General features: G+C 37.8%; 1 protein-coding gene across 3 annotated transcripts in view; it reads right to left on the reverse strand.

The window, feature by feature from the left end:
• Positions 1 to 12,289, reverse strand: part of ABCA12 (ATP binding cassette subfamily A member 12) — a 218,662-nt gene that overhangs the window by 39,642 nt on the left and 166,731 nt on the right. For 2 of the 3 annotated variants that reach the window (XM_087866525.1, XM_087866554.1), the window contains 8 exons: positions 9,745 to 10,074; positions 8,589 to 8,658; positions 8,366 to 8,500; positions 6,797 to 6,952; positions 5,693 to 5,879; positions 3,178 to 3,396; positions 1,787 to 1,983; positions 861 to 1,021 (listed from right to left, as the gene is read on the reverse strand). In XM_087866525.1, the coding sequence (XP_087722651.1) occupies positions 861 to 1,021; positions 1,787 to 1,983; positions 3,178 to 3,396; positions 5,693 to 5,879; positions 6,797 to 6,952; positions 8,366 to 8,500; positions 8,589 to 8,658; positions 9,745 to 10,074 (1,455 nt within the window). The remainder of the gene's footprint in view (positions 1 to 860; positions 1,022 to 1,786; positions 1,984 to 3,177; positions 3,397 to 5,692; positions 5,880 to 6,796; positions 6,953 to 8,365; positions 8,501 to 8,588; positions 8,659 to 9,744; positions 10,075 to 12,289) is intronic. The other variant, XM_045806142.2, reaches the window with a different exon arrangement.

Raw genomic sequence — 12,289 nt, forward strand, 5'->3', positions numbered from 1 at the left:
ATCTGAATTCCCCACACTCTATCAGAATATAAACTCCATAAGGGTAGAGATTTTAATATCATCAGTTCACTGCTATATCCCCAGGATCTAGAACAGTGCTTTGGGCACACACTAAGGCATAACACATACATTTCTTAATGAATTAATGAATATAACAATAAACTACTTTTTATTAGGAAGTCATGTCAGGATGTTCAGATGTAAAATAAATTACTGTAGTCAAAGCCTACCTAATGGCATACACATCTTGCACAGTATTGATAATCATATGCTATTTTTAGGTGGTACAGGGGTCCTTAGTCAGCACTGTTGTTCTTCAAAGATGTCAAAGCACCACTGGCCTGAATTGGTCTTCACATTGTCACTTGAGGGGTACTGATCAGAAGGTGCATACACAACTACATAGTATTCTCTTTATTTGCTTTAATGCAAAAAATCTAATTTTTAGCATTATAGACTGACATGCTAGGGAAACTAGAAGGCTGATCCTCCACCAGTGACCTTAAGCTATAGATCCTTTTTTTAGAGGATCTATAGCCTAATGTAAAAACCTAGTGCACTGGTTCTCGTTGTTAGATCCCAGACCAGGAGCATCAGCATCACGCGGGCCCTTGTTAGAAATGTAGTCAGTTCTGGAGCCCCATCCCAGACCTACTGAATCAGACTTTTTGGGTGAGGCCAGAAATCTGGGTTTAACCAAGACCTCCAGGTGTTCTGATGCTCCCTCAAGTTTGCGAAACATGAAACTAACATATTAGTAATGAATTTTAGCAGTTAATAAAGTTGGAGAGATTCTGCCTCCATTTCACAGAAAATTAATTTATGACCCTATAATGAGGTATATTTTCTCGCTTACAAACCTTTTTCTTGGTGAGCGTGAGGTGATACCCATCACCAAATGCTTCCTTGAGGTAAAATGGCGACCCGCAGCAGCGCAGCCCGCCCTGCTCCAGGAAGGCGATGCGGTCACTCAGCACTTCGGCTTCGTCCAAGTGATGTGTCGACAGAATGATTGTTCTGGCTTGAAAATACAGAGGAAACAACCGAGAATGAAAAATGTAGACACTGTTCTCGAGATCTACAGAGTTAGCACAAGTAAATCCTGTGATTTATGAGGAGAAGAGGCACGTTTTATGAACTAACTGAAAAACTGACCAGAAGAAGCTTTCAAAATAAACAAAGAGGAATTCAGAAGAGGTGTTACTAAATATCTAGGGCTGTTTTCTTATATGTTGGCAGCGAATACGCATTTATGGTGCCGAAGGGCTAAACGTCCATCATTTAGAGTACGCGCGTTAGCAACTCCTTCTTTGCTCCCTTGTCTTCATTTTTCCTCTGTCTCTGTTTCTGTCTCTCTCCCCCACTTTCTTCACTATGAAGAAGCAATTTTAAACACTTTTTGAATATTCCTCTCTGATTAATCCACTCTACTCTGATTGCTTCTTTGCTTCACATCCTGTTAGCACTTGTTTAGCCTGTTTTCAGTTTATTTTCGTTTGTGTATGTTTGGTATCTCTAATTAGATTCTAAGCTCCTGGAGGCAGAATTTGGGACTTCTATCAGCTGTGCATGCTCTCAAAAAGGCCAGTGGAGTGCTCAACGACATGGATATTAACTGACCAACTCAGAAATTTAGTGGCAGGAAGAGAAGACTTTAGAAGAGGAAGACCTCATCTGAGACTCTTAATGGAGCTTCTAAATAGAAAAGGTGTAAACTTGGTTGTATGCATCCCAGAGGGCAAAATTATGACTGTTGGGTGCAGAAATTGTAAGAAGGTACTCATACCAGTTTTATTCTTGGATATAACATCCCATATACTTCGGCGAGAACATGGGTCAACTCCAGTGGATGGTTCATCCAAAATGACTACCCCTGATCCACCGATAAGAGCTATAGATATGGATAACTTCCTCTTCATTCCTCCTGACAATGTTCCAACTCTCTTATGACGATGGCTATACAGTCCAGTATCTTTTAGCGTCCTTCAAAAATAATGTATGGTGGTTACTTTTGACAGTTAAATATTTGAATATTGAAAAAATACAATAAGCACTTTAAGTAATAGGTCTTTACTGAACAACTATTAAAAATTCAGCAAAGTGCAATACACTGCTGAGGATTCATGATATAGTTTTTTAATTGTTTATCATCTAGTTGGAGGCACAAAGTTAATACCCAGAACATACAACAACAGAATATATATATGGCTCATTTTTTTACTTGTTTCTTTGAAAAATATTTATGGAGGGCCTGCCTGTTCTGTGCCAGACCATGTTTTAGCTGCTGGAGGAAATTAGTGTGAAGATAATATTCCTACCCATAAGGAGATTAGGTTCTAGTGTGTGTATGTATCAGGAGGGATGCAGATAAAATTCAGTCAAGAAACATAGTCCCAAGTAAGTTTATAATTTGCTAGGTGGCGACAAGTGCAATAAAAAAATACATAAAGCAGGGTACCTGAGACAAGGAGTTCCTGGGGCATGCTATTTTAAGCATCTATTTTATATATGGTCATCCCCTCAGAGAAGGTGACATTTGATCAGAGACCAGGAAAGTGGAGGAGTGAGTCAAGTGGCTGTCTGGGGAAGGCTGCTCTAGGTAGAAGAAACAGTAAGTGAGAAGCCCTGTTGGCTGGAACACAAGCCAGCCTGTGACTCGGCCAGTGTGCCCAGAGCACAGTGAACGGGAGGAGAGTAGATGGAAATGACATCAGAAGTGAGATATGGGCAGGTCATGTAAGGCCTCTTGGCCTTGACAAGGACATTACAGAGTTCCACACTGAGTGTGGTGGGAAGCCACAGAGGGCTTTGAACCCTGGAGTTATATGGTCTGATCTGCCATTTAAAAAGGTCACTCTAGCTGCTCTTTGAACAATAAACTGTATAAGGGAGAGGAGAAGCTGGGTGTCCAGTTAGGAGGCTTGGCCTGGTATAGCAGTCATTAGAAACAGAGGATTTAGGGCAATATGGTAGCCTGAGATGAAGAGAGTTATACAGTTTCAGTGTAATAATTGGCTGGTGAAGATAATGACATAAAATGTATACAATACCAGAAAAGGAGAAAAACTAAAAACCAATTGTTTTGTGACCAAATGTTCCTATTGGCATCATTACCAGAGCTTGACCTCTTTTTGAGAGGCGTTACCAATGCACATCCTGGTTGCTGCTATAACTGACCTTTTTACTTCCTCGTGTAGCTGCTTTTTAGTCCAGTGAGGAACTTTGATGGAGCCATATAAGAGCAGGTGTTCCTTGGTAGTGAGGTAACTAAACAAGACATCGTGCTGCATGCAGACCCCCATATTCTTCCTTACAGTGTGGAGGTCTGTTTTGAGATCTTTTCCATAAACAAAGATGGTACCTGCTGAGGCCCCAAACAGCCCAGTTAACATGGAGCTGAAAATGAAGAAATGATAAAATAGGTGTCAACCAAGCATTTAGGCTAGATTTTAGGGCTAAATGTATCTCAGTCATTAGCAAACAATATTACAGTGTATTTCCTCAGGCAAGCTCAAGCTACAAAATAAAATGGTATTAAATGGGAACAAATACGAAATTACCTTTAAGCTTTTAATTATTTAGAGCATTACATAAATACTACCCAGTGACAATGACGGGAATGGGGCTGTGGTAGCAATGACGGTCACGGCTGTGCACTTTAATTGCAAGTACGCTCTCTCCTTGAGAAAACTCACGCACTTGCCTGGCAGCAGATGGTATCTCTAGTCATGGATCTCAAACTTACAACTCTAGCCGAGACCTCATCACTCAGTTCCAGGCTTGCACCATACATCCAACAGACAGTGTCACTTCTCCATGAGACATCTTACAGGATCCTCAAACTCAACATGGTTAAAACTTAATTCAGGATCTTTGCCCTCAAACCTGTGTTCCCACTGATGTTCCTCTTTCACCATATGATTAACCTATATACCGGCTGCACAAGCCTGGAATCCAGAAGTTGTGTTTGTATCCTCCTTCTATCTTAGTTTTCTACCTCCACCATATGTCCCATGTTCCTAGCCACACCACAGCGCAAGCCACACTGCCACTTGCTCCTGATTACCATAGTCTCTCTCTTTTTTTCTTAAAGGATTTTATTTATATGACACAGAGAGAGAGCACACAAGCAGGGGGAGCAGCAGGCAGAGGGAGAGGGAGAAGCAGGCTCCCCACTGAGCAGGGAGCCCGATGCAGGCTTTGATCCTGGGATCATGACCTGAGCCGAAGGCAGACGCTTAACTAACTGAGCCACCCAGGTGCCCCCATCAGAGTCTCTTAACTCACCTTCCCATGTGAACATTGGTCACCTTCAGTCCCTTTCTCTACACTGTGATTATTCTCTATCTTATCAGACGGTTGCTCATCATCTTTCAGATGGTTAGTAAACTGGGCAACTATTTAATATCCCTCTTCTCCAGTAAAATGTGAGCTCCACAAATCTGGCAAAGGACCTATTTTTTCACCACTCTCTCTCTCAGTACTTAACTAGTACCTTGTTCCTTGTGCATAATAGACCTTAAATGACTACCATGGATTAAATAGGGCATCGATATTATATGCAATTCTTCCCATAAAAACACACTGAACTACAAACAATATACTTCATTCTTTATATTCAGAAGACTAAAATTGAGACTTTCTCAGCTAAAATTACAGCCTCTTCAAGAGCCTTCTCCATCTCTTTTCTTCATTGGTCTCTTATTGCCTATTAGAAATCCTGCTTTTAAGCACTGTATGCTCACTAGAAAGCCAACTTTGAATTTAAACAGGCCCTATAAATAAGAGCAACTGCACATTCACTCATTTCATGACCTTCCTTTGTCCCCTCTTATTTACAAAAGAAAAATTAATTTGAATATATTTTGGCAGTCACTGAGCTTACTTATGATGATATTAAATAGGATATCCAGCATCTGACACTTTTTCTCAAATAAGGACCAGGGCAGCAACAGCATCTTAGCACTAACTTCCGGCGAAGTCATGTGGAGCACTGGCAGTGAGTCACAAAAAAAATTCAAAAGAATGTCACTTTAAAAACATTTGAATCTCTTCTCCTTTTGGACACAGGAAAATGCTGGCTAAGTGAAGAATGAGAAAGAACAGCCGTGCACCGCTCCTAGCCTTTTTGATCTGTATCTGATGGCTGCTGATTCTTTTCTTTCTTCATGAATCAAGGCGAGGAGCAGCTGGGGCTGAGTGTGTTTATAGCAGAGTGTGTAAACTCAAAATTATACATAGGCCAGAATAGAAATGCAAATAAAGGGAACAGACTGGGCATATGAGACAGTGCAGATTTGTGGGAACAGGAATAAATCAGAAAGCAGATGTCCCCTTTAAGAGAACAGTCACCACTAAGCCCCAACCAACTGTCCTTACCTAGGACTGTGGACCCAATGTTGCCTGAACTTCCTATTATCCAAGAAATGTCAAGAACATTTCTTTTTATTGGGACATTTCTCCATTTTAAAATATTGGCACTGAACTAAAAATTTTAAGAAATACTGGGTGGGTCTCATCTGGCTTTTGAGCACACAGGTTGGGACCTATGATTTAGACTCCATTTTACAGTAAACAAATTGAACTATCTTAATACATCTGGGAGATGTAATAACATTATTCTTTATAAAAGAGGTGAGGAAATATTAAGTAATACGCTTCCATGACAGTAAGTGTTCAAAAAGTAACATACATTGTAGTAGTTTTCCCGGCTCCATTGGGCCCCAGCAATGAAGTAATGTGTCCTTCATAAAAGTTCAGATTGAGGTTATCAACAGCAATTTTCGAGCCATAGATCTTTGTGACCCCATGCAGCGCAACCCCAACTGTGAGATCTTTAGGTTCAGGCTCAATGTTGGAGGGAAAAATGTACTCAGGACCTGGAAGGAAATCAAGAAAAGAATTCTAAGCTCGCAAAGAAGGAAAAGGCAGCTAGAGCTAGACTTTTCCTTAATTAAAAATTGAAGACTATAACAATACAGCCCTCTAAGTAAAAAGAATTCTGGAAACAAATGATCTATTATCTTTAGCCTCCTTGTCATCTGGTTAAAGAATGAATGAGAGTGAGGAACCACGTTTTCTAAGGTTGGTATCACTCTTCTGTCAGAATAGGTAGTCCTAGAATACAGTATCATAATAATGAATTCTCCTTTATTCAAAGATCTCAAATATTAGTCTTTTTAAGTCTTGTTCCTCTCATCAGAAAAGATAATACCAACTTATGGAAAAAAATGTCTATAAGGTGTGATTTTATGGTGACAAGGCCAGCTCAGATCTGTGGCTTATAGATTCCAGTTGATTGATTACTATCTACATGTGCTTCAGGAATCACAAATAGACCATGGATATGGGTCATCCTTACTTTGTAAAGATGGCACTACTTACCCAATGTCAGTAAGTCATGAGCTTTCAATTGTTTGTGTCCAGTGTTGGTGATGGGTTATGATAAATTATCTGTACTTATAACTTGGTTACTCTATTTGACTAGTGACAGATGGCTGGAGTTAGGGGTGTAGTCTGTGGCCAAGGAACAAAATTTTTCTCTGTGTGTGTCTAACTGGACCACAAAGGGATCTACAATCTCGGCCTAATTAGCTCCATATGTTAACCAACTGAGCTAATGAGCCCAGAAAAAGCCACAATTTAATCTCCATAAGAGTCTAAACACATATGTGTAGACATATTCATCCATGACTAAAAGGATGATAATTTCACCATTTAGAAAAACCTAATTAAAATCACCAGTCATGTAAATTTTATATCACTTCTGTCATAATAATGCTTGTTGTTGACCTACTTGTCTTACTAGCAGATGGGTTGGTGTTCTGCATCATGATATTAGTAAACATAAGGCCATTGCTTTTCTCACGCTTCACGTCTGTACATCCCAATCGCTCCTTCCAATAGGAAGGAAGGACTAGAAAATACCACGGAGCTGCCACACCATATGTACCTGTAATGAAAATGTATTAGGAAGAGTAAATATTAGTTGATTGTTAACATGAAACATCAGAAACTAAACAACAGAACGTTATATATGGTTCAGAAAGTATTTTCATGTCTTTGATCTATAGCAAACTAAAGTGTAGTCTCAGTTTCCAAAGTAAAGCAAAAAAGGAAAGCTCTCTTTTATTCTTTTTTAAAAACAGCTTCATTAAGGTATAATTATATGGCATAAAATTTAGTCATCACAGTATAGGGGTAGATGATTTTTAGTAAATATAAAGTTGTGTAACCATCACCACCATCCATGCATTAGAACCACCACCCATGCATTATAGCTTCAAAAAGTTTTCTCATGACCATTTACAGATAACCCCTGCTTCTACCAAGTTCTAGACAATCACTGATTTGCTTTCTATCTCTATATTTGTCTTTTATAGGAATTTTATATAAATGGAACGATATTCTTTTACTCATTTAGAACATCAGGAAAATGTACAAACATCAATAAAACTGAATGGAAAAGCTCTCAAGTATGTTAAAAGTGGTGACTACTTGAGACCTAGGATGGGGGACTCAACTGGTGTTTTCCACTGGAATTTGGTAAATTCTCCTTAGAATTAAGAGACCTGGTTTTTGCTTTATCACATCTTAAAAGCCTATTTGAAAAGACTGGATTCCATGCTTCTTAATCCACTTCATCCTTTAAAGGAACATCAGATAACCAACAATAGCCAAACTATGGAGAGAGCCTAATTATCCATCGACTGATGAATGTATAAAGAAGATGTGGTATACATAGACAATGGAACATGACCCAGCCATCAAAAAGAATGAAATCTTGCTATTTGCAATGATTTGGCTAGAGCCAGAGTATATTATACTAGGTGAAGTCAGTCAGTCAGAGAAAGACAAAGACCATATGGTATCATTCATATTTGGAATTTAAGAAACAAAACAGATGAACATATGGGAAGGGGTAAAAAAAGTGAGAGAGGGAAGCAATTCGTGAGAGACTCTTGACAATAGAGAACAAACTTAGGGTGGATGGAGGGAGGTGGGTGGGGATGGACTAGATGGGTGATGGGTATTAAGGAGGGCACTTGTTGGGATGAGCACTTGGTGTTGTATGTAAGTGATCAATCACTGAATTCTACTCCTGAAACCAATATTGCACTGTATGTTAACTAATTAAAATTTAAATTATAATTATAATTAAAATAAAATAAAATAAAGGAACATTAGAGAAAGAAGTCACCAGTGTATTATCTCATCCTGGAAAATTATGGTTAATTCTGGGATCTAAGTTGTTTTTTTTTTTGAGACTGTATATAGCAAACCAAATATTAGAAAATCTACATTAGCTGATTTGTAATTATGAAAACTATACAGAAAAATATATCTGTAGGAAATATGTTCATACCTGGGAATACATTCCTGACATACCAAGCAATAAGGAAATAAATGAAAGAGTCAGCTAGGATTAGACAGCACAGCCAGCCAAATGAAGTGGTATCATCCTGAACTGGGGAACTGTACATATTTTCCCATTGAAGACCTAAAAAGTGAACACATATATTTATTCTTCTGTGAGACATACTGCAGTTGTGAACACTAAAATCCAGTTTTAAAGGAAGTGAGCCTACCAATGCCTTGCTCCTCATATCTTGCAATGTATTGACTTGCATAACTGAATGCTGTTGGGGACAGCAGACTCTGTGAAGAAAATAAACAGCAATGATAGTTCTTAAAGTTTTGTAAAAGAGGGATCTAAACATACTTAAAACTTTGGACACTTACATAGGAAAAATTGACACTAACTCCCTAAGTGCATTTAAAAATACAGAGGTCTCTTATCAAGCACGCTACCACTCTGAAGGAAGAGAGGAGGGAATAGCAGGAAACAAAAGCAGGAAAATTACAACTTGAAAAATATTTGTCAAAAATCCAAAACATATATCTATACTTAGTAAATGTTGCTTAGAAATTTATAAAATAGATAATTACAGGGTAATGCAATGTTAAGACTAAAATCAAATAAACCATTAGGAGCCAGAGGATGTTTTTACTTCATAAATTGATTATAGGTTAACAGAAGTACTATGAATTAAAATACACTAAAATACAAATCGATTGAATACTTATAATGCAACACATTAGAAATTTAATGTCCTTTTAATCCAAAGCAGTTAATATTAAATGAAAGTTATTCAACACTATTTCCATAAACACCAAAGTTTCAATACGACTCTCAGTGAGATTTATTTTTCTACTTTCCAAATTTCAAAGTATTCTTAAACGATTTCATTAAGTTTCTTAAATTAATTCAATACTTTTGAATTGAAACAGGCAGAAAAGAACTCAAAATTGATCATATACTGTCAGTGCATTTGTCTTTATGCCTATAAGTAATACTGTATGTTAGTTATGAAAACCATGAAAATTATTTATATAGGAGAATAACTCCAGTTATAAAGGTTTTAAGATATTTAAGGGATTGGACCAGAGAAGAAGTCAGAATTTTTGATGATCTTTAAAATGTAACACAGTACATTTTAACTATTCTTTCTTCAGAAATTATTTCTTAACAGAATTGCTGTTAAGAAAAGTCTCTTTTTCATTGTCTTATGCTTGTACAGTATACAGCAATATAGGAAAAACTATCATTAGGATAGTTAAGCTTATTTTGCAATCATAGAACCTTTCAATTAGATAAATGAACTTTCAGTTTAAGAGTCTAAAAACATAAGGAGAATCAATTCTTATCACACCCTGGCCATTCAGTTGTGACAGTTGACTCACCATGAATACTTTTATTACATAGCTCAACTCATCCTCAACTGTAATCAGAACAATAAATGGAAAAAAGGCAATGATGTAGATGAGGCTTCCAATCAGGGCTGCAATGTTGGTGTTATTGAAAAAGACACTGATAAGATAGCTCATGGCAATGACTGAGAAGCTATAGTCCGAAAAATACAGGAACAAAATGAACCCATTCGTTTTAGGAAGAATATTGCCAAACTTGAGTATAACGATGAGGATGACGATGGTCACCAGTAAAAATCCAATGCTCTCTATAAGCCAGGCAAAAAAGTGGCTGCAGGAGTTCACACCCATCATCTTCATGTACTGCAGAAAGGAAAAAGCGTTAGCCACTTTTGAGCCAACATTCTCTCAAATAGCAATTATTCCTGCACCGGGCCAAAATGCCCACGATACTCTTCATATATACGGAACCAGACATCTTAATGATTTTCATAAGTCAAGGATTTGTAAAATTAATATGACCATTTACATCAGCCCATTTTAAATTATATGCTTTCAGAGTGCCCCAGTGTAATGGATGATTTGGATGGTGAGGTTCTTTTTTTTTTCCAATTTCATTTTATAACTGGTATCTAACTGATGGATCCAGATTAAAGTAGTTTAGAATGGATTATCAAAATTTATGGTGTCTCCTGAAGAATTTTACAACATGAATTTGACATTTGTACAGTTATGAGTATTTCAAGCTCATAGAAAAACATGGTTGATTTCAAATTTGGTGTAGGGACTGAGATAATAAAACTCCATTTTTTAAAAAAAGATACATTAATGGACAACACAATCAGTACTCTTGTTCCTGAGAGAAAGAGAATAAACCTGACTCGTAAGAATTAAAACATGCAACTTTGAAGTGAGACTTTCTGTGTTTTGGCACAGTTTCCCCATCCTTAAGATCACTGGGTGTTTAGGGCAGGTCTGTCACCTATGTTTTCCAGAAAGACATTCATGCACCTGAAATGAACTCATGTATCTGAGATCATCTATACCTCTCTCTCAATTTATATTCTTTAATAACTCAGTGATATCCCTGGAGGCCGAGGCATTCCACTAAGGTAGAAAAACAGCCAGCATGATGCATTTGAGCATTAACTCAAAGAGATTCTGAAAGATGTAAATTCCCCTGGATCTTGGTTGCCTTGAATTTGGTCACATGTTGCACTTCGGGGGAACCTGGAGAGCCTCATTTCCAGTTTTAACAATACATGATTAACGCTAAGCTTATGGAACTAACAGTCCATTTTAAAAAAGAACAAAAGAAGTGCTCCACTAACAGCTTTATAATCCAGTGTTTTGGGTAAAAATCAAGGATTTTCAATGTCCTCCTCCTTTAAAACTAACTTGTCTGGGGGGGGGGGGAAGGAATGTGCCGAATCTTTTGCTCTACACGTGAAATAGTGAATTTTACTTTCTGCCTTTGCAACTTATCACATTTTGATAACTCTGCTGCTCCTCTTGTTGCCATGGAAACAGCTACCTGACTGCCAACAGTCTAAGCTGTGGGCCTTAAGCTAATCACCACTGAGAAAAAGCCTGTGACTTTTCCTCTTAACTTTGCCCTCTTCCTTACCCTCCTCCCTCCTTACTGCTTCTCTCCTCCCAGGCCCTCCCGCCCTTTGCAGTAAAGACTCAACTTATGTTTCCATAGGAATGGAAGGGTGGGTCAAAGTAAAAAAACCAGCATGGAGCAAAGACGCACTATGGAAGGTTTCCTCCAGTTGCTATGCATCTATCATTGAAAACGAAATTACATTTCGGTATGAGAAAATACCTCACAGGTCTTATTTGCGAAATTTTCTCTCTGCTCCCCAATCCATTTGAGAAAATTACCATGTCATGTTCGATGACTGCATTTTAGAGACACTCGCCTATTCAAATATGATCATGATATGTTAGCTTTTTTTATTGCCTTTCCTATTTGTGTTTTGAGATTTAACTGAGTTTATAATTAACTGGGGAGTTATGGGACCCATATAACTACTCCAAAGCTGATATTCACTACCTAATTTCATGTGGCTTATATGAAAAATATCTTCTCTCCAGCAGTGTCTGTCAGTAGGAGACAATGTCAAAACATTTCACAAGGTGGATGTAAAATGTCTAGGACACTATCAAGGACATGAGATACAGCTGACCAAACATGTCTTGCTTCCCCAAAAACTGATAGCTGCAGTATAAAACATTTATATATCCAGAAAATTCTCCATTCATAGCCTTATTAAAAGATAATCTGGCAAACCTGAAGGCCAGACTACAGGTGTTTATCACTGTAATTTTGAAATTTTCAAGACTCGAAATCAGATTCCTATTCCTGAGAGTCGGTAAAAGTTGGAGAATGATCACTGCTTCTTACTGAAATGGACTGAGTTAGGTGCTTCCGAAAGTGTTTACTATTTAACATTCTAGCATGAAATTTCAGTGTTAAACTTCACGATTTTATGCCATGAGGAGAACAGCTGTTATTCATAAAGAGAAAGAGCAATGAGAGCATGTAAGTTATCCATAAATTATCCAGATTCAC

The sequence above is a fragment of the Ursus americanus genome, chromosome 1, assembly GCF_024610735.1.
Source record: "Ursus americanus isolate L20-20 chromosome 1, mUrsAme1.1.p, whole genome shotgun sequence".
Lineage (NCBI taxonomy): Eukaryota > Metazoa > Chordata > Mammalia > Carnivora > Ursidae > Ursus > Ursus americanus.